At 38.7% G+C, this 22,529-nt stretch overlaps 1 protein-coding gene across 2 annotated transcripts in view; it reads left to right on the plus strand.

Moving 5' to 3' along the window:
* Positions 1-3,196: 3,196 nt before the first annotated feature.
* Positions 3,197-22,529, plus strand: part of MTMR6 (myotubularin related protein 6) — a 44,813-nt gene continuing 25,480 nt past the window's right edge. Inside the window, exons 1-3 of one of the 2 annotated variants that reach the window (XM_087436290.1) lie at positions 3,197-3,352; positions 15,761-15,877; positions 22,210-22,372. In XM_087436290.1, the coding sequence (XP_087292416.1) occupies positions 3,329-3,352; positions 15,761-15,877; positions 22,210-22,372 (304 nt within the window). In that variant the 5' untranslated portion in view covers positions 3,197-3,328. The remainder of the gene's footprint in view (positions 3,353-15,760; positions 15,878-22,209; positions 22,373-22,529) is intronic. The other variant, XM_004435270.2, reaches the window with a different exon arrangement.

The raw sequence follows: 22,529 nt of genomic DNA on the forward strand, positions 1-22,529 counted from the left end.
CTGGGATCCAGACTGGTGACCCCCGGGCCACCGCAGCAGAGCGCGCGCACTTAACCGCTTGCGCTGCTGGGCCGGCCCCTACGTTAGTTTTCAATGGCTTTTTTTGAATAGGATTTGTGTTTCCTTTGGATGTAATACTGTACCAAGATTGGTTTCTGGGTGGCTCCATCTTATTCTTATTCCATATTTACCTTACAGGAGTAAGTCAGTCCACCACAAAGACTGTTGTGACTGTTGTGTTTATTTATTTATTTATATATTTTTTTATTTTTGTGAGGAAGATCAGCCCTGAGCTAGCATCCATGCCAATCCTCCTTTTTGCTAAGGAAGACTGGCCCTGGGCTAACATCTGTGCCCATCTTCCTCCACTTGATATGGGACGCAGCCACAGCATGGCCTGACAAGTGGTGCTTCGGTGCGCGCCCAGGATTTGAACCCCAGGCTGCCAGCAGTGGAGCGCGCACTTAACTGCTATGCCATGGGGCTGGTCCCAGACTATTGTGTTTAATAAGCATCTACATTGCTTTGGCAATCCGTCTGAAACATAGCAGGCACTCCAAACAAAACAAAGCTACACCAAGACAACTTGAATAAAATAAATGGATGAAATGCTGGCAAAATGAAACAAAATTTTTAATTCGAAAAGAAAACTTAGATGTTAGAGATGTCTTTGTAACACCAAAGGTATCAAAGGAAACGTGTATCAAAGGTAAATATGATATAAAAACGATGATGACATTTTAAAAATAGCTCCTGTAAGTTGTGATTTTCAGTATTCGCCTGACTCTTTCTCTAACATTTTGTAGTTACAAAAAGTGAAAACTGCTTAGTACAGAACGCTTGGAAAACATAGAGTAGGGTTTCTCCACCTCTGCACTACTGACATCTTGGGCCAGATGATTCTTTGCTAGGGGGTGGTGTCTGGGTGCATTGTAGGATGTTCAGCAGCAGCAGACCTCATCTCCACCCTCTGGATGCCAGTAGCACTCCCCACACCTAGTTGTGACAATCAAAAATGTCTCCAGATATTGCCAAATGTCCCTGGGGGGCAAAATACCACCAGACTGAGAACCACTGAAATAGAGGAATTACAAAAGTCACCTATCTAAGTAGAGATGTAAGCTTTTGGTTTACATAAATAAAAATTACCAACACAGTCACATTGAACTTACGGCTCTATAGCCATTTATTTTTCACTCAGTAATCACTGTGTTTTTGTTACGTAATATTCCTCTACAGTGTGATTTTTTTTGATAGCGCAAGTACTGTATAACAAAATAATCCTAATTCCTCCTTTCTCCTTCTAGTCCCTTCTATCATTGCTGTCATTCATTTCATTTCACTTATACATAAGCATACACACACACACACACAATCAAATCACAGTGTTGCAAATAAAAGTTCTTATTTTACTTTCACTTATTCCTTCTCTGATGCTCTTCCTTTCTTTATGTAGGTCCAAGTTTCTGACCTATATCATTTTCCTTTTCTCTAAGGAACTTCTTTTAACATTTTTTTGCGAGGCAAGTCTATTGGCAACAAATTCTCTCAATTTTTGTTTGTCTGAGAAAGTATTTCCTCTTTACTTTTGAAGGATAATTTCACAGGACACAGAATTCGAGGGTGGTGGGGTTTTTTTCTGTCAAGACTTTAAATATTTTACTCCACTCTCTTCTTGCTTGCACAGTTTCTGAAGAGAAGTCAGAGGTAATTCTTATCCTTGCTTCTCTATAGGTAAGGTGCTTTTTTCCTCTGGCTTCTCCAGGATTTTTTCTTTATCTTTGATTTTCCATAGCTTGAGAACGATATGTAGTTTTTCTGGCATTTATCCTGGTTGGTGTTCTCTGAGCTTCCTGGATCTGTGGTTTGGTATATGACATTAATTTGGGGGAAATTCTCTTTCATTATTTTTCCAAATATTTGTTTCTGTTCCTTTCTTTCTTTCTTCTCCTTCAGATATTCCCATTATGTGTATGTTATACCTTTTGTAGTTGTCTGACAATTCTTGGGTATTCTGTTTTGTTTTCTTTTTTTTTTCAGTTTTTTTTCTCTTTGCTTTTCAGTTTTGGAGGTTTCTATTGAGATATCCCTGAGCTTGAAGATTCTTTCCTCAGCCATGTCCAGTGTACTAATAAGCCCATCAAAGGCATTCTTCATTTCTGTTGCAGTGTTTTTTTTATCTCTAGCATTTCTTTTTGGTTATTTCTCATGATTTCCATCTCTCTGCTTACATTACTCATCTGTTCTTGCATACTATCTACTTTACCTAATAGAGCCCTTAGCATATTAATCATAATTTTTTAAATTCCCAGTCTGACAATTCCAACATCCCTGCCGTATCTGAGTCTGGTTTTGATGCTTTCTCTGTCTCTTCAAACTGTGTTTTTTGCCTTTTAGTATGTCCTGTAGTTTTTTCTGAATAGTCAGATGTGATGTACTGGGTAAAAGGAACTGCCTAGCCCTGGTTCCCAGGGAGGTTGCTGCTTGTGGGTTTCTGCTCCGGTAAGTTGTGATTCTCGGTATTCACCTGACCCTCTCTCTAATTTTGGGGGCAGTGGTTTGCCCTGTGACCTCAGTTCTCTTATAGATCTAAGAAAAGTTGTTGATTTTTCAGATTGTTCGGCTTTTACTTGTTATTTGGACCTACTGCATAATTTTTAATGGATGCTGGTATTAACAGTGTATGGACATACCACACTTTACATAACTAATCCTTGGAGACTTTGTTTCAAATAAGGCTGCATAAACATACTTGATTATTTACTTACAATAGATTCTTGTGAGTAGAATTGCAGCTCCAACTAAAGACGAAGTATTAAAATTTGGTGCTGTCCATTGGTAGGGTAATGGACTTCAGTGACATCCTGTGTCACCCTCACTAACTAAATTCTCTTTACACAAGCATGTCCAAGGATCCACTCTCGAGCGGAGACAAGTCTTCTCCGGACCCCTTCGGCACTCTTGCTTTTCTAGTCCTAGGTCAGCTGCCCAAGAGAGGACCGCCTTCTGTCAGGGGTTGGTGAGCCTCCACATGCAGGGGGCGCTCTAGGATACGCGGCGGCTCCGAAGGAACCAGACGCCGCTCTCCTTCGGCCGACGCTCTGTCCCGCCCGTCCGCCCCCTCGGCGACGCCAGGTTTGGGGAAGTGTTTCTAGGAGACGGCGCTGGTCCGCTGCGCCTGCGCAGTTGACGCCGCCGGGGGCCGACTGAGGGGCCGCGGCGGGGCTGGCTGAGGTAGTTCCCGGTGCGTCGGGTAGCTGTCGTCCGCCAAGTTCCTTGGCTCCGTGGTACGCCTGTGAGGCGAGCTTCCGGCAGACGAAGCTTCGGGATGGAGCACATCCGTACAACCAAGGTAGTCGGGCGCGGGAGAGCCGTTCGCGGCCGGCCCGGGTCCAACCGGGCAGAGCGGGAGGCGGCGGGTGGTGGCGAGAGTTCAGCTGGCCCGACGGGGTCTGAGGGCCGGCCGCTCGGGCGGGGGCCTGGGCCCGGACCGGAGTGGCCTGGCCGGGCTTAATCCGGGAGGGCGAGGGCGGTTTGGGCCAAGGAGGTGAGGAGGCCTCCTGTACCCACGGGAGTGCGAGTCTCGGTTTAGTTCTTGGCGTTGGATTTGGGTGATTTGGGTTGCTTGGGGTTAAGTCTGGTGAAATTGGTCGCCCTCCTCTCAGCGCTACACTTTTTTGGGCAAAATTGGAAGTGCTTTAGCTTCAGAGGCTTTCAGCCGTTCGCGGCCTCCTGCAACGGAAAAGCGCTGGGTCGTCAGGTTAACATTGCGATGCTGTGTAAGCTTTTCCTTGTTCACATTTAATTGTCCGGTGCCACAGATTCTGGGTGCAAGTTTTGGAGGAGCTGCGATCAGCCCCGGGCTGCACCCCACCTTCTTGTCTCGGGCTCCAGTCATCTACATTTGTTATTTCCATTTCTTTGCCTCAAACTTGATTGTCTGTACTGTCAAGAGTCAGCTTAACAGAGGAATTATGGAGAAGGGAAAAATGTTATCCTGTGTTTTAAAGTGTCTGATGGAACTGTTCTTCAGTTGAGCTTATTAAATCCCATGCTTAATTTTTGTGTGTGAACGGTATTTATTTTGAGAACAAGTATTTTTATGATTCTGTTACAAATTTTAAAACTGAAGGAAGTGACATCAGAATCTTGCCAAATTACTTTACCAACAATATTCAAGTTCAACTTCAACTTTGGGAGGGAGGAAACATAAATCAATACCATAAGAATTGAATAACATAATTTTAAGATTGCTCGGAGCCTAACAAAATCAGGAAGAGGACCCACCGTGAATCCTGACTCCTCCTGTTTTGCTGAAACCATCCTCCTATTGCTGCTCATCCTAGTTACCTTTCATGTAGGAAAATAGCAGACATACCTCATCTTCATTTGTTTCATGGAGAATTTGAGATTTTTGTCTTTAAAGTGTTTCACAAACCTTTTTAAGGTGAACATGGATTTTTTAGAGCTTTTTTAACATTGCATATATTGTATCTAATAAAATTGAAGATGCTAAAAACTAACCCCTTTTTAAAAATCTTTTTTTTTTTCTTAAGAAAAAAAGGTAAAATAACTCTAGAATTCAAGTTGCTGGCACTTAAAGTTTGAAATTAGAAGGGTGATTAAATAACCGAACTAGTAGAAGATGCAGAGGTGGAAAAGAGGACTCGAGTAGGCGTCAGATCAGGATCTTGCCCTGTTTCCAAGGTTCCAGATGTTTATTATATATTAGCCATGTGCACATGACTTCCTTTTGTGCAAGATTGAACCTCATCTTTGCATTTTTCATAATGCTTGCTACACTGCTTAGCATGCAATAGAGAAGCAGTGAAAATGAACTGAATTTAATAAATTAGAACAAACCCTATTACTAGGTGATTGGTAAGAGTGAACAGAATTTTACAAAATCCTTAGGATCCCTTGGCTTATTTTAAACCTTTCCTCCTTAAATTTATGATGAATATATATCTTTGTTTTTATTTGTATAGTTGTAGCTTCTCTTATTTTCTGGAAGATTATTGCTGGTGACTAATTTGGTCTGATGTTCCTCTTTACCAGTTGATGGACTTTTCTTCAGTTAATTTTCTGATTTAGTCTTATCTTTTCACACTGAGCCTGTGCTGGTGGTTTAGTAAGGTCCTTTTATGCCTTTTTAAAGACTAAGAGATTTCTGACTAATTTTCTATTAAAATTACTATTAAAATTACTTCTCAAGTGTGCTTCTTTATCACTTTGGATTATTTTTCTACCGTTGGACCGTTACGCCTCTGGAATAATCTTAAATGGATATGTGTAGACTGCAATTAAACAGATAGTTACTAGGTACCTGTTACGTGCCAGGCACTGTACAGACACTGGGTATACCACAGTCAGCACGATAGACACGGAACTCATGATGCGTTCTGATAATTGTTGTGTGGACTATAATGTTTTCTTAAATTATAATTTATTCTTAAAAGATTGATTTGAACATAGCCAACTTTTTGTTTCTATTATGCATAGCCTTCACCTGGACATAGTTAATTTGCTGCAAAAATAATTGTAAGTATTTCAAAACTAAAAATGAATGCTTTAAGTTTATTTAGCTGTTTTGAACTCTGTAGTTTAGTCATTATGATCAAGAATTGACTATAGAGTAGTACTTTGTAACTATTTTGATTTGTTCTATGTTGTTCAGACAGCTGTATTTGAAAAGTAATAATTACCACTTACTAAGCAACTGTATGTCAATATAGCCAACTATACACATATTATTTCACAATATTTACAATTTCACAAATATGTTATCTTATGCAAAATTATCACTGATCTCTTAAATAACCCTGCCGATTGGGTCATTATCTCCATTTATAGATGAGGAAGAAATAGGCTTAGAGAGTTTAAATAACCTGCCCAATTAGCTCATGAGGGGTAAAGTCAAGATTTAAACCAAAGTTTGTCTAACTCCAAAGACTATGTAATGTTTTTTCATTGCCTCTCTAGTTTTAATCTAATTGTTTAAATTTATTAGTGTTAATTTAGAAATAAATTCTAATAGTAGTTCCTTTAAGAGCTTTCTCTTCTCCAAACCTCTTCTTAACATAAGTAAATAGTATTTACATAGTATTATTATTTTTTATGTTTATGGTCATTTTTTTTCAAGTTCCTTTTTTTTTTTTTTTTTTGAAGAAGATGATTGGCTCTGAGCTAACATCTGTTGCCCATCTTCCTCCTTTTTTCTCCCCAAAGACCCGGTAGATATTCGTATGTCATAATTGTACCTCTTTCTAGTTGTTCTATGTGGGATGCCCCCTCAGCATGGCTTGATGAGCGGTGAGTAGGTCTGCACCCAGGATCCGAACCGGCAAACCCTGGGCCGCCAAAACTGAGTGTGCGAACCCAAGCGCTACGCCACTGGGCCGGCCCCTGGTCATTTTTTATTTTTATTGCTCACTATGTACAGTAGTTTATCAGGTAAAGTATTTTAGCTGAGTACTAATTAAATAGCTTTATACTTCTAAAATTTAGGAACAGATATATCATCCTATTTTGGTCACATTTGGTTTACTAACTGTATAGCATCAATAAAGATGTCAAGTCTGATTTTGAATTTCTGAAATAGCATTTCCAACATTTGATGAGTGTAGCTACTGCCTGTCACTTTGAGCTCTAATTTTGCCCTAATGAGATAGTCTTGCCAAGAAACAATGGGAAATTAGCAGGGACAGTTCTTTATGCTGTGTTTCTCCTTTCCCTGCCAGGCTCCAGTGCTTTGGCTGACATCATATATTGATATCGAATGATATTGTGCTGTTTGTGAATGGAATTTTACAGAATGAAATGGAAGAATGTTTTCCTAATTATATATGAAAGACTGCTTCCTAGAGTTTGTTATAGAATGGAATGCCCCATGAAAATCTGACCCCACTAGGGCTCAAATTGAGTTATTCCAAAAGTAATGCCCAGTTTGTTCTTAGCTTGTTACCCCCTTCTGTTATTAGAATGTGAGATCATACATGTGTGTATACAAATATATGTTATCTGTTAGAAAGAGGGAAGGAGATGCAAAACTAAGAATGGATCAAGAATAAGGAGAAACTGATATTATTTTAATTGTCTTTGAAATAAGAGCCAGTAGATTTTGAGGAGCACCTGAATGCTTTTCCCCGTGTAAAGTGCTGTTTTGACTGTCACTGACATTATCCCATTATACAGGTGAGAAAACTGAAGCTTGCAGAGATCAATAAAATAACTTGTCCTGATTCAAACAGCTAGCTCTACTAAAGAAGAGGTGGTGCTGGGAACTTGAATCCAGGTCTTCGTGATACGAGTCCTGTTCTCTTAACCATTACACTCTCCTACCTCACAGAGTAATTATCTAATCCAGAGATTTGAGTAGTGAGGTAGGACAGTGTGAGTGGGAACGGAGAGGAGGGGATGGATGAGAGGAATTAGGTGGTAGGATTTTGTCTAGTCGGTAGCTGATTATGAGGGTCTAGAGCTAAGGAAAGGGTCTGGCCCAGAGAAATAGCTTTGTTGTCAATGTTTAGGTAATCATTGAAATTTTCTGTCATGGATGAGTTTACGTAAGGAGACTACGTAGACGCTCTGTAGAGTAGAGTGTGAAGGTGGGAGCCCTAGGAATCCTTAAAAAGGGGCAAGCAGAGGAAGAGGAGCCAGAGAAAGAGTATCAAGGATAAAATGGGAAGAGGTGAATCACATAATCATAATGTGATTCAGATAGGAAGAGAACAGTCTTCCATATTCTGATTTCCTCCTCTGCTTCCTCCTCCTCTGCGTCCTGCTCTTCTGCTCCCTCCTCTGCTCCTTCCTTTTCCATGGGCCAGACCCTATTATAGGTACTGGGAAAATGGCGATGAATAAATCAGACAAAAATCCCTGACCTTGTAAAACTAATTTTCTAGTTTAGGTAGAAAGACATAACAATAAACAAAATTAATGTCAAGTATATAATATGATAGATGGTGGTAAGTGCTGTGGAGAGTGCCAGGGTGGGGTTGGGGGAGGACAGTTGTAAATAGGGTAGTTGGGGAAGCCCTTACAGAGAAAGTGACACTTGAGTACAGACCTGAAAGAGGAGAGGGAGTAGCCATTTCAGCGTGGCTGGGGAATAGGGACAGTCCCAACAGTGGGAACAGGAAGAGCAAAAACCCTATGTTGGGCCTGCCTGGTTGGTAAGAACTAGCAAGAAGACCAGTGGGGCTAGAGCAGAGTGAGTGAAGGAGAGAGCATAGTAGAAGATTAAATCTGGGACAGGGACAGATTACTGTAGAGCTTTGAAAACTAATATGACATCTTTGCTTTTACTGAATGAGATAGGAAGCTGTTGATGGAATGTCAGGTGTGTCTAACCTGCAGAAAAGCAAAGTAAGATAGGACTGAAAAGTGCCCACTGGATTTTTGATCTGTTTCATTTGGTGATTTATGGAGCCAGGCACTCTTTTAAGAACTGGGGACATGGGAACAAAAAGAGATAAAAAAGCTCTTTTGATACTTTACCTTCCAACTTTACGAAGGCAGCTTGATGCTCTTTCTTTTCGATAGCTAATTCTTGGCAAGATGTCAGTGCTATGGAGTATGGGATAATGATTCTGAGAGTCCAAAATGGGTGCCTGGCTATAGGGAGGGATGTACAGCATGCCAGAGAAGCCGTGACAGTGCATTTTCTGCTGCAGTGGCCATTGTTATGTAGTTGTAGAGTAAGTACAACTGTTGGTCACAGACCTTTGATTGAGGGAGGCCATTGGTCCCTCCCTGTCCCAGTCGCCACTTTTCCCTCTTGGGGGTAGATCAGTGTCTGAATTTTCTGAGTGTGATTCTGTATATGTGTGATTCCCTGTGTTTTTCATTTCCAGCTTTGTAATCAGCTGAAATTTGAACTTCCTGTATAGACCATTAGGGTCTCTTTTAGTGCGGACCTATAGTTAGCAGCAATTCAACTAAATGGCCTTTCAAGTAATGTGTTGGCATTTCCCATTCTTACCATAATGACCACACACTTCACTTCTTTTCCCTGTGCTCCATTTTCTTCTTCTTGGTTTATTCTTCTTTTCTCATAACCTTTCCCTCCTTCCCCATTTCCTTTTTGCCTGTAGTGATGCCTATAACTAAAGGATCCTAACACTATTTCTGTAGTGCCTCAGTGCTAGTGACCTGAAAGAGTTGTAGTTGCTTCCTAATATTTGGCTTAAAACGTTTCCAAGAAAACACTTCGAAAAATCTGTAGCAACATCTGTAAATACTTTCAGTTCCTTGGTGAAAAGGGGAAATATGAAGCAATAGTTGACGTTTGGAAATTGGCTAAGTCTGTGGTTTGAAATTTGTATGCTGGTGATTTTAGCAAAGCAAAAAGATCTGTTGGGGAAGAGAATCCCCCTCTGCCCTTTCTCTTAAGGTTCTTATGGCTGGCCAAATAAAAGACAAGTTAGCAGGAGAAAATAATACCAAGTTTAATAACGTGTACATGGGAGAAACCAGGGAAACTGAGTTTCTCAACAAATGGTGGAAATTTTCATCCTAAATACTATCTTCAGCTAAAGACAAAGGAGGATGTTGCGGGGAGTCGTTTGGGATTTCAGAGGGGAAGAAGACAGTTCACATAAAGAGGGAAATGTAAATGTTTGTCAGACAGTTCTTTGCAGGGCCACCTATAGAGAATGTGGCCCGAGAGACAGAAATTATAGTAATCAAGAGTATGTAGATTTAAATCCTCTCCTTCTGTGCTGATAAGAGTTTCCACAGATAAGGTCATCCCTCGCTCTTCCCAGTACACAGAGGGAGATACCTTTACAAGTGTAAATATTTGGTAAACAGTACTTTGGTAAGAATGGGCTTAGCGAAGACCCTGCCAGTCTGTCCATACCCAGAGTTAAATTCCTTTAGGCAGTTAGTGGGGGAGGTCAAATGTCCATCAGAGAAAATAATCAAGATAAAGAGATATATTTTGGGGTGGCCAATTTTGATCTCCCACAGATCCAATTTCTTTTATTTTTTAAATTCATTTTAGGATTTGCAGCAAAGAGCAGAATAATCAGTATATTTTCTCAGAAATTCTCTCGTTTTCTTCAAAACTTTAAGTACTAAATAAATGTTTTGGAACAATTTCAGATTAATTTTATTATCTGTTACATCCATATAGAGATAGCTATATTGAAGCAGTCACATGTAATGATTTTCTGTTATATTTTCTTGATTTGAATGTAATTTTGCATTTACTAAGGTAATGAAGAATCCTCAATTTATTATAGTCAAAGTGAACTTTCTTTTCTCTCAGACTTACAGTTCCTTTTTATACCCTATCTTAGTGAATGACAGTCAGTCTGACAAGCTTTACATCTTTGAGAAGTCTCTATTTCTCCTTCCTTCCACTCACATCAGTTTTGTCATTATCTCAAGATGGGCTTCCTCTGTATGCTGTTACAGCTTAGTCCAGGCCCTTATCATATCTCTCCCAGGTACCCCTGGATTACTTCATTAGCTTCTTACCTGGTTACCCCGCCATCAGTCTCTTCCTAACTCAGCATTTTCTCCACATTGCCATTGGAATGATCTTCTTAAAAATCACACCTGATCATGGACTACTATGCTTAAAGTCTTCTGTTTGTATCCTTTTATCTATAGCACAGATTCTCTACTTTAACGTGTGTTTCTTTTTCATCAGATAGAATGTTATGTCCCTCCTCTTTTATGTTATGCCTCCTCTGTTGAGAATTCTGTATTTTCTCCATATTCCCCATCAGTCAAGAAAATTTTGTTGATCCTTGCTTTCAATACTTATATTAAGAAAACAGTTTTTTCCAACTATAGAGCATTAGAATATTGAATTTGCTTTTAAAGCCATGTGCCTCCTCCTTCGTTTCTCCATTTGAGCTTAACTGGACAGTAGATAATAGGGAGGACTGTCAGGGTTCAACTTATCAGCTTACTAACAGTAGTAATTTTTGCAAATTTTTATTTGAGCACTTTATTGCTTACTATTTGTCATACAAACTTGGGGTAAAATACCTGACATTTATTATCCAACCTTATTGCAGCACTCGAGGGAGATATTATTGTCTTTATTTTACAGATAAAGAAAAGGAGACCCTCGGGGCCAACCCCATGGCTTAGCGGTTAAGTGTGTGCTCCGCTACTGGCGGCCCGGGTTCGGATCCCGGGTGCGCACCGTCGCACCACTTGTCCGGCCGTGCTGAGGCAGTGTCCCACATAGAGCAACTAGAAGGATGTGCAACTGTGACATACAACTATCTACTGGTGCTTTGGGGAGAAAAAGGGAAAAAGAGGAGGAGGATTGGCAATAGATGTTAGCTCAGGGCCGGTCTTCCTCAGCAAAAAGAGGAGGATTGGCATGGATGTTAGCTCAGGGCTGATCTTGCTCACAAAAAAAAAAAAAAAAAAAAAGCAACGGAGGCCCAGACAGGTTGTCCTTTAGTTGATAGCCAGTAAATCTTTGTTGAGTGAATTAGTAAACTCTCTTCCTGATACTGCATATTTATGTACCTGTTCTTTCCATGTTCTTCATTTGTGTGGGGATGGGGATGCACACGTAATGCAGTTGTATATTTCAAAGGGCCGGAGTTGGTAAGAAGCTCTTTTAAAAAGTGGGAGGACTAGATAAGCTGGGGCCTTAAATGTGTGGAAAAAGAGCATAATGATAGAAAAGGAGCCAGCCTAATGTGAGTTAAGAGCAATTAACTCAAAATTAAGAGGGATTAATTTGGAGTTCAAGTTAGAAGGAATATCAGTTGCATAAGAGTGACTTGGTGAGCTTCTTAAAAATACAGATTCTTGGGGCCAGCCCCGGGATCGAGTGGTTCAAGTTCCGTGAGCTCCACTTTGGTGGCCTGGGTTCGCGGGTTCGGATCCTGGGCGTGGACCTGCACCACTAGTCAAGCCATGCTGTGGTGGCATCCTGCATACAAGGTGGAGGAAGATTGGCACAGATGTTAGCTCAGGGCTAATCTTCCTCAAGCAAAAAAAAAAAAGGAAGATTGGCAATGGATGTTAGCTTAGGGCAAGTCTTCCTCAACCGAAAAAAAAATACAGATTCTTGGTCTCCATCTCCTGAGATGATTGAGTGAAGTTGAGGTGGGGCTTGGGATTTGTCCTTTTTTTTTTTGTGAGGAAGATCAGCCCTGAGCTAACATCTGCCAATCCTCCTCTTCTTGATGAGGAAGACTGGCCCTGAGCTAACATCTGTGCCCATCTTCCTCTACTTTATGTGGAACGCTGCCACAGCACGGCTTAACAAACGGTGCATCAGTGCGTGCCCGGGATCCGAACCTGGGCCGCCAGCAGGGGAGCGCGCACACTTAACCGCTACGCCACGGGGCCGGGGTCGGCCCCTTGGGATTTGTACTTTTGCAGAGTTTTAGAGGTGATTCAGATGAACAGCTAGGCTTTGAAACTTGTATGTAGGTAACCAAAATTAAAGATCTAACAAAGGGAATTTAAGGTAATTTTAATGTGGAAATTAGGAGGAATCAAGAAATAGGCTTAGAGTGTTGGGAAGAGTATTTTCAACGTGAATTTCCAATCTTGATAGACACCCAGCTAGAAAGAACTATGTAGGTATAACACAGTCCTAATTGGGTGAAGGGGGGATATAGGGGACTGAGAGTCCACACATGTATTTAAAAAAAAAAAGCTGAACTATGAGTGTACACTCTATTAGTAATTTGTTTTAAGTTTGTTCATTCATAAATTACTGAATGAGTATCTACTGTTCACGTCCTATGTAGGGAATAGGTGGCAGAGACAAATGAGGGATGGTAACGTTATAAAGAAGAATTCTGTTTAATAAATCCCTTGGATGATTTCAGCAAAAGAGACTGCTATTAAATTGTGGGCACCTTCTGTTTTTTCCCAATGGGAAATTTCTCTGTGGCAGTTCACCCTAGTTCAACAAACGTTTATTGTGTCAGATGCTATGCTCATTACTAGGTGTTCAGACATAAATAAGAGACAGTCCTTGGTCTGGAATATGTTATAGTCTTAGTGGGAGAGATGGGGGGCACATGGACAGATGCTTTCATTATAATGTAGGAACTATTTTACAGTGATGAAAGAGTCAGATTTTAAAAATATTTAGACTATAAAATTGGTAAGAATTGGTGAATAATTGAATGTTGGGGGGTCAAGAAGTCATAGAGTGATTCCCAGATTTCTCGTGTGGGTGACTGGATGAGGATGGAGTAACATTAACTCAGAAATACAGAATTAGGAACATAAGTGTGTGAAGGGTGAGGGGAAATCAGTTTGTTTTTCAGTATGCTTAATATGACTCTAAGATATCCATGTAGAGCAGTATAGCATAGTGGGAAGGTGTTCCAGCTCAGGAATCAGACTTATGACATAGGGTCATAACTGTTCTCTTCCACTTACTAGCTGTTACTAGCTGTTTGATATTGGGACATTTAACTAACCTCTCTAAGTCTCAGTTTCTATGGGGATAGTAATAGTACCTAACACACAGGAGTTGTGAAAATTAAAAGAAATAATGTATATTAAGCACTTGTCATAATTCTGGGAATATAGTAAGACCTCAATATGGTGTCTGGAAGTATTATTGTTATTATATGTATAACAGACAGTGTGAACTCAGGAGAGATCAGAGCTGGACATATAGTTTGGGGAGTTGTTAACACATAGGCTAAAATAGTGACAGTGGATAAGATTGCCTGTAGAGAATGGAGCCCTGAGGAATAATAGTAATGAATAGGGGTTGGGCAAAAGAGGGTTAAAATCCGAATGAAAAGTGGTATGATTGTTTTGAACGTAGATAATTATGTGCCTTGTAGAGAAATTATTATTTAAGGCTTATGATTGGAGCACAACAGGAAATATGTATGACCTTTTAAAAATCCACACATTAAAAAACTTTATGTGGACTTTCTTTAAAAAGCAAACTTACTATTTAATTAAATAGTAAAATCAGCCCTTCCCTTTTTAAACTACTTGCCAATATGCTTTTTTGTCTTCTCTGAATAGCTTTCTGAAGTGCTGCAAAATGATGTTGGCATGAATGTTTGCTTGAGTAGTGTTGATACTTTATGATAATCTTTATTTCCATATATATTCATTAATTCTCTTTTCTTTAAAGCCGTTAACAGTCTGTTGTGATGGCTTCAGGAAATAAGGCTGGTGAGATTTACATTACGGTAATTGCTATCGGTTGCCTATAGTGTCTTTACAAGCAAGTCTGGCACAATTGAAGAGGAGTAAACAGTAGTTGATCCCATTGTTTTAAAAGTGTTTAAATTTGTTTTGATTCGAAGTGTGTGGTGTAATGAAGCTAGGTTTTTATTTAAGGAAGAAATAGTCCTAAACAGTGAAATAAATGTTGTGCTGACCTCCAAGAGAAATCTTCATTCAGGTTTATAAGAAGGAAGTATTCCTGTTGTCTTAAAGGACAATGTGTGATGATCTGACAGTTTTTGTATGTCAAATCAACTGTCAGACCTGAGCTATATAAATTAGATCATATCTCTAAGTTTCCAGAGGAAAGTGTTAAAACTCAGTTCATTGCCTTACCCATGCAAATAAAGTTTTGTATCAAAAACAAATATTTTAATTTTACATTTAAATTTTAACTTCTTTAAACAGGTGCTGTTATAAGCAAAAAATTGTCTATGGAATTAAATTTCTTGAGGAGGAGCTAGTTAGCCTTTTAAATGGTAGTTATTAATTATTTTGGAAATCATAATTTCATAATGAGGAGCATTTTTTCCTTCAGTTTTAGTAAGGGAAAAGAAAATATATGTGGGGGGAGGTATAGAATTAATGAGATAATGGTTAGCTGTCTGGTTTTGAAGACATACCACAATTTAAAGAACTATCTACAATCTGCTGCTATTGCTGTGGACTAAAAATTTTAAATTAGTAATGGTTATTTTACTTTTTTCCCTCTCATAAGAATGGATAGCAATAAAGACTGTCTTTTCAAAACAGTAGTCTCCTGCACATTCCTGGCGAACTCTAACCCCACTCTCCAGTGGCAACCTCATGCGTGTGTGTGTGTGTATACTGTACTATTAATAAAGATGTACTGCATACCTCACTGCCTCAGCTGTTAGAGGACGTAGAAGCAGCGTATGGCATAATCTATGCCAGGGAATTCAGAGCCAGGAAGAAAGACAAAGCTAAGACATTAGGTAACTAATTAATTTTCTGAGAAGGATTCCTGTTAGGAGAGGGCATCAGTGAGCCTTGAAGAATACTTAGCATTTAGCTAAACAGAAGAGACCATTTTGGGAAGAGAAGTGTGAGTAAAAGCACAGAGCTAGACACAAAACGTTGTCCTGGGGAGAGTGGTGAGGAGAATATAGAGGTTAAGTTGGAGTTTGCAACCGTTTAGCTGTTTTCTTGATTTAATTTTTCTGGTAGTTCTATAACTCTAGATAATAACCTTATATATTTATTACTTGCCAACTTTAAGTAAAATATATTGACTCTTGGATATGAAGAATGTTTTGCTTATTTATACCACACTCCTCCTTCCTGTTCCCCTTAGTATTTGTGTTAATATTTTTCACAGAGTTTTTCTCTCTTGGTTCTATTTGTAGTTGTAAATAGTACCTATGTTGTTTGTGGTTCATATATTCCCCAAGATATATGAAATTTAACATTCAACATCAAATAGACTCAGGTTGTTGAACAGAAGGAGGAAAAAATTTGAATATGGTACATTTAAATCCTGAGACAACAGAAAAAGAATTTATACTACTTTTGAAATGAGCAGTAACATCTTTTTCTTTTTTAGGTTGAGCAAGTGAAATTACTTGACCGATTCAGTACCAGCAACAAGTCATTAACAGGAACACTGTATCTTACGGCCACACATCTATTATTTATAGACTCTCACCAGAAAGAAACCTGGGTAAGGAGGACCTCTGCTGTACTGTTTACCATAATTATAATAATGGATCTGTTCTATTGCTGTGTTTTATTTTGAATGTGTACAAAAAAGTTTAATCATTGGTTACCTATCTCAACCCAAAATTTTTCGAAGTCACCCGATCACTTCTACCCTTCCTCCTAATAAAACAATAATGTTCTGTGAAATGTGGAATTCTTTTGTAGAATACCAGATTCTTTTTATCTGCATGAATAATTATAAAATATCTACTTGTGCCTTCTGGTTTTAAAAAATCTAAATAATATTTGTGCATGTTAACAGATCAAATGCCATATTCCACGGTATTTTTATACCAAATTGCAATTAGCGTGTTTAATTGGTTTTCTTTTTTTTTGTTAGTACAAACAATGTGGTAATGGATATTTTGTATATGTTTCTTCCTGTATATGTGCCAGAGTTTCTCTGCCATATTTGCCTGAGAGTAGAATTATTGAGTCTTAGATAAGTGCATATTCAACCTTACTAAGTATGTCACTTCTCCAAAATGATTGTTTCAAAATATTCTCAGTAGAATATGACATATGTTCTCCACTCTTAGCGACACTGATATTGTCAACTTTAAATTTTTTGTTTATCTAGTGGATGTGCAATTGTGATTTTAATTTGCCAATTACAAGGAAGTTATCCTTTCAGCTATCTTGGCCTTCAGATTTCCTTTTCTTTTTCTGTTGGGTGGTTTTTCCTTTTATTGATTTTATATGAGTTCTGGTTTTTAATATTTTATCAGGTATGTGTGTTGTAGATAACTTCTCCTGGGGTGTGGCTTGTCTTGTGTGTATATATGTCTTTTAATTCAAGTTTAAAATTTTAGTGTAATAGATTTTTCATTTTTTCTTTTATAGTTTACGCTGTTTTGTGACTTGTATAAGGAATCCTTCTTTATGTCAAAGTCATAAAGATTTTCCTATATTTTCTCCCAAAAGTTTATGTTTTGTATTCCAAGTATCAGGTTTTAATATATCTGGGAAATATTTTGGTGGATGGTATGATGTAGCGATTCATTTTTTTTTCATATGGATAACTGGCACCATTCACTGACTGTTTCGTTGCACTGATGTGTAGTATCAACTCCGTCATACATAAAGCTTCCATGTATGTGAGGGTCTGCTTTTGAGCTCTCTATTCTGTTCTTTTGGCATATTGATTACACTGTACCAATAGCATACTGCTTTATTGACTGTAGCTTTTTTTGTGTGTGTGTGTGAGGAAGGTCAGACCTGAGCTAACATCTGCCAATCCTCCTCTTTTTGCTGAGGAAGACTGGCTCTGGGCTAGCATCCATGCCCGTCTTCCTCCACTTTATATGGGACGCCGCCACAGCATGGCTAGACAAGTGGTGCATCGGTGTGCGCCTGGGATCCAAACCCCCGGGGCTGCCGCAGCGGAGCACGTGCACTTAACTGCTACGCCACCAGGCCAGCCCCGACTGTAGTTTTTTCATAAGTCTTGGTATCTATCAGGGCAAATCCTCTTGACTTGTTCTTCAAATTTGCCATGGGTGTTTTGGGACCTTTGTTCTTCCCCTTATTTTTTAGCATTGATTAATTTATTCATTCATTCATTTAGCAAACATTAATGAGTATCTACTGTGTGTTTTTTATCACTATTCTAAGTATTTTGGAAACAATAGTCAATAAAATATAAAAATTCTATTCTCATGGAGTCCACATTCTGGTGGAGAGAGATAGACAATCAATAGGATAAATAAGTAAAATACACAGTGATGAAGGCTGAGCAGAAAGAGGAGATAGAATGTGGGATTTGTGTGTCCTGTACTTGAAGGGTTGGGTTGAAATTTTAGACAGGGTGGCCAGGAAAGTCCCTCACTGGGGACATTTGAGTTAGACTTGAAGAGGTTGAGGGGTGAGCCCTGTGGATACTGGGGGACACTGCTTCAAGAAGAGAGAACAGCAAGTGCAAGCCCCCATGGTGGGAATATCCTGGTTTGTTAATGGAGATGAGACTAGTGGAGTGGAGGGGAGAGTAATAGGGAATGAGAGGAAATGAAATTAGAAATGTAATGGTGTATTGTGTGTGTGTATCCTTAAGTTCCACCAAAACTCTATTAGGATTTTGATTGGAAATTATGTTGAATTTATGAATTAACTTGAGGAGAATTGACATCTTGACAAAATTGAGATTTCTATCCTTGAACCATGGTATAGCTCTCTACTTACATCTTCATTAATATCTTTCAATAAAGTATTATACTTGCCACTGTAAAGGTAATGCTCATCTTTTGTTAGGCATATCCATAGGTATCCTAAATTTTTTGTTGCAGCTAAAGATGACCTTAAATTGCATTTTAAAAACTTTTGCTTTACTATAGAAAGACATTTTATTTTTGTTTATTGATTTTATACCTAGCAACTTTACTGAACTTCATTTTTCTAGGTTCTCTTGGGTATTATACATGCTTCAATCATTTTTGCTGTCAAGACAGTCTTTTTGTTTCTTCTTTTCCAATCTTTATACCTTTCATTTCTTTTTCTTCTTCTGCCATGCAGAGTAGGACTACCAATGTAATATTGAATAGAAGGTATTATATCATACATTCTTGTCTTCATGATTTTAAAAGGAATCCTTCTAATGTTTCATCATTAAGGGTGACGATTGCTGTAGGATTTGGTTTTTGGTAACTATCTTTTAATAGAAGTTCCCTTCTGTCCCTAATATACCAGTGGTGTGTCAAGTGCTTTACATGTATTAAGTCATTTTTTCCTTACAATAACCATATAAAGTCATTCACTATTATCCCTCTTATTATCCTCATTTCACATGTAGTAGTAATCTGAGGCCTAAAGAGGTTGACATTACACATCTGTTAAATACGATGGAGCCAGGGCTCAGGCTGACTTGCTCCAGGCCTTAGGCTCTTTACACAATTCCTTAACTTCTCTTGCTGTAAGAAGATGAGGGAGACTTGAGCATGTTTCTCTGCCACTGATGATTCCAAGTTTTTTAACCTCCATTTTATAGATGAAGAAATTGAAGCTCAAAGAGGTAGTGATTTGTTCCATGTCACACAGGCAGCGCAGAGTAGTAAGGTGAGCTTAGGCTTTCCCCACAGGCAGCTTTGAGTTCAAATACTAGCTCTGCTGCTTGCTGATTGGGTGCTTTCTGCTGTAAGTGAAAGAATATATGACTGAAAATAGTGTCAAACCTCCCGAAAGAGAAGTGGGTGGGCTTACCTTAGTACCTCCGTCACCTTTTATCAGGGAGGAAAAGCCTTCCCAGATGGCCCAGTGGACTTTCCCTAACATCTGGTTGTTGAGAATGGGACACTTGCAACTCCTACCTGCATAGAAGGCATTTTTGGTCTCTTGTGGGAGATGGGTGTTAACAAGGTGGAGAAGAAAGGCAGACCAAGAGTGTCTGCCAAAGAGTGTGTAACTTTCAAGTCCTAGCACCTCCAGAATATGGGTATAGCATCACTCATCGTGTAGGGCTTTTGGGAATCTTAAATAAGATAAAATATGAAAAGCGCCTGTACCTATAGCATAATAGTACCTCCGTAAATCGTAGCTGCTCTTAGTATTTTTCTAAGCAGAAAATCAAGACGAGAGCTCAGTTCTGACTCCCAGTCCAGGGAGTCATATTGCACTTTTGTGTCATATTGTGCTTTTTCCTTGTGGATCATGCTGCATTTTTCTCTTCTCTCTTTGTACTTTTTTTTATTTCCCCAGGAAGGCCATCCTATTGATATGCAGTTGCAATAAGTAAGTTAAGAAACTTACACGAGATGTTGATCTTGGAGAGGTTGTGTTCCCTAGAGTCATCTCTTCCCCATCCAGTGTTTGCCCAGGAACTGCCAGGAGGCAGGGCCTTGTAAAATCATTAGTCATGTTATCATCCATTCTATCTACCCTTTCTTTGTCCACCAGCCTTAATATCTTCTCTGTGTGTTATCCATCTCCTAGAGATACAAATGAAAGTTTCCTATATAGCTATTCTTTCAGATGTTGGGAATGTAGTTTTAGGGGCAGTTAAAAGATGTTGTTCTCTTCTTTCCTATTGTTGTCTTTTAAATGCTTTCTTATTAACACATTTCCATATGTCTCTCCTGAATGAAGTCTGTTTAGTACACTAGATCCATAAAAATGAACATTTTAGATCTAGAAGGGGCCTTACTAACTTTTTATCCTTTTTTCATTTTACAGATGATTATTTTTCAAGATCACATAACTAGTTACTGGCAGAGCCAGGTCCCTTCATCATTCTCTTCCTGCAAATAATTTTGGATCTTAATTGGAATCAAAATAGTGATATAATATTATAGTAGCTTATTGTCATTGTCCCTTATTCTCTATTTAGATGTTAGTATTAGATCATTTTAAGTAACTTGGCACAGGTCTGCTATGTGTAGTGTGTGTTAATTATCTGTGCTATATGTACTTTTAATTTCCACAGGACAAGTAATTCTCTCACTAGTCTTCTTTTTCAAGCTTTTGTTGATTATTTTATGCGTTTAATCTTGCAGGTGAACTTTAGACTTACATATTTAATACAATTAATAGTATTAGCATATAATATTATAATTATATAATACATGTGTATGATATAAATAATCAGCCATCAGACTGGCCCCGTGGCTTAGCGGTTAAGTGTGCGCGCTACGCTACTGGTGGCCCGGGTTCGGATCCCGGGTGCGCACCGATGCACTGCTTCTCCAGCCATGCTGAGGCTGCGTCCCACATTATAGCAACTAGAAAGATGTGCAACTATGACATACAGCTATCTACTGGGGCTTTGGGGGAAAAAAAGGAGGAGGACTGGCAATAGATGTTAGCTCAGTGCCGGTCTTCCTCAGCAAAAAGAGGAGGATTAGCACGGATGTTAGCTCAGGGCTGATCTTCCTCACACACACACACACACACACACACACACACACACACACATAATAAATAAATAAATAAATAAATAAATAAATAAATAAAAATCATCCATTAAATAAATAAATAAATAAATAAACAAATAAATATAAAATAAAATAATCATCCATCTCTCACCCTGTCACAAAAAAACAAAAAGCAGGTTGGAGTTTTTTACTGGAATTTATGTTAAATTTTTAGCTTAATCTGGGATGAGTTGATTTCTTGCCATGATTCAGTTTTATCCTTCAGGAACCTGCTATGACTCTAAGATCTTTTGTATTCCGGGAAAGTTTTCTATAAATATTTTAAATTAATAGGAGTGGTATCGAAAAGGGAAAACTTTTTTTAGTAGCAAACAATATTATAGGTAGTAGGTGAGAATAATAATCATATGTTTAAAATGCCATCCACTATTGAGTTTACACTAGGACTTTCTATTCATTTATTCAGTAAACATTTATGATGATGGAGGAGGCATCAGCGATGACACCTATATTTCTGGCTTGGTCAAATTTTAAGTTTAAACGTGTAATATATAACATTTGAAGCTTTATTTTATTTGAACAGGGTCATTATAATGCTCCAGGTACCATGTTAGATGCTGGAGATATAGTAGTGATCAGCTTAGCTATAGTATTGCTCTTTGTGAAGTTTCCAGAATCTAGCTGGAGAAGTAGACATTCACTATACGATGAATTACTCGTGTACTAAGTGCTATGAAGGGAAAGTATAGGTTGATAAGCAATAAGAAAATGGAGGGGACCTAACTTACTGGGGAAGGGCGATGGGGGTTGTCAAGCAATACTTCTTGGTGATGAGTTTTAAGCAAAAGCCAGAAATAATACTAGAAGTTCCTAGGAGCTGCAGTATCCCAGTTAGTAGGAGCAACTCAGAGCCTGTGTAAAGGAGCTTGGCACATTTGAGGAGCCAAAGGAAGGCTATTGTCACTAGAACTTAGTGATGTGGGGAGGGACTTGAATCAGGCTAGAGACATGAGAAATAACAAGACAAGATTATTTTTTAATGGTTACCTGCCTTGTAGAAAATGGATTATAAGGAGTCAAGAGTAGATATGGAGAGAGCATTTAGGAGGCTGTTCACAGCAATTCAAGTAATAAACAATGGGAACATTGCAGCAGGGGAGTGACAGCAGAGATGGAGAGACATAGGACAGAGATATTTGGGAGATGCAGTTCTTGGGGTTTGATGGTGTATTGAGTATGTGGAGGGATGGAGAAAGTATCGGTATATTTCTGGCTTGGGTATTCAGTCATTTAAAATTTTTAAATTTTAGTGTGTAGTATATAACATTTGAGACTTTATTTGAAAAGGACATTTCTAACATTTGTGTAATCTAGAAGAGAAGAAGATATTTACTACTTTTTAAAATGGTGATCAAATGTTTTTTTCATGCTGTAGATATTGCACCACCATATTGCCTCAGTAGAGAAATTGGCTTTGACTACTTCTGGATGCCCACTTGTGATTCAGTGCAAGAACTTCAGGATTGTGCATTTCATTGTTCCCAGAGAAAGAGATTGCCATGATATTTACAACTCTTTGCTACAACTGTCAAAACAAGGTATTGTTCTTAGAGACCAAAGCTTACTTTCTCAATTTTGAGATGGATTATCTTAAATGCTTTATTTAATGTCTCATTATTATTATTTTATACTTTAAGTTACTCTTGAATCAAGTTCTTGTGCACCCTATTCCAAAAAATTTGGCCTAGAAATAAT

The sequence above is a fragment of the Ceratotherium simum genome, chromosome 10, assembly GCF_057802395.1.
Source record: "Ceratotherium simum simum isolate JZ-2026a chromosome 10, ASM5780239v1, whole genome shotgun sequence".
NCBI lineage: Eukaryota > Metazoa > Chordata > Mammalia > Perissodactyla > Rhinocerotidae > Ceratotherium > Ceratotherium simum.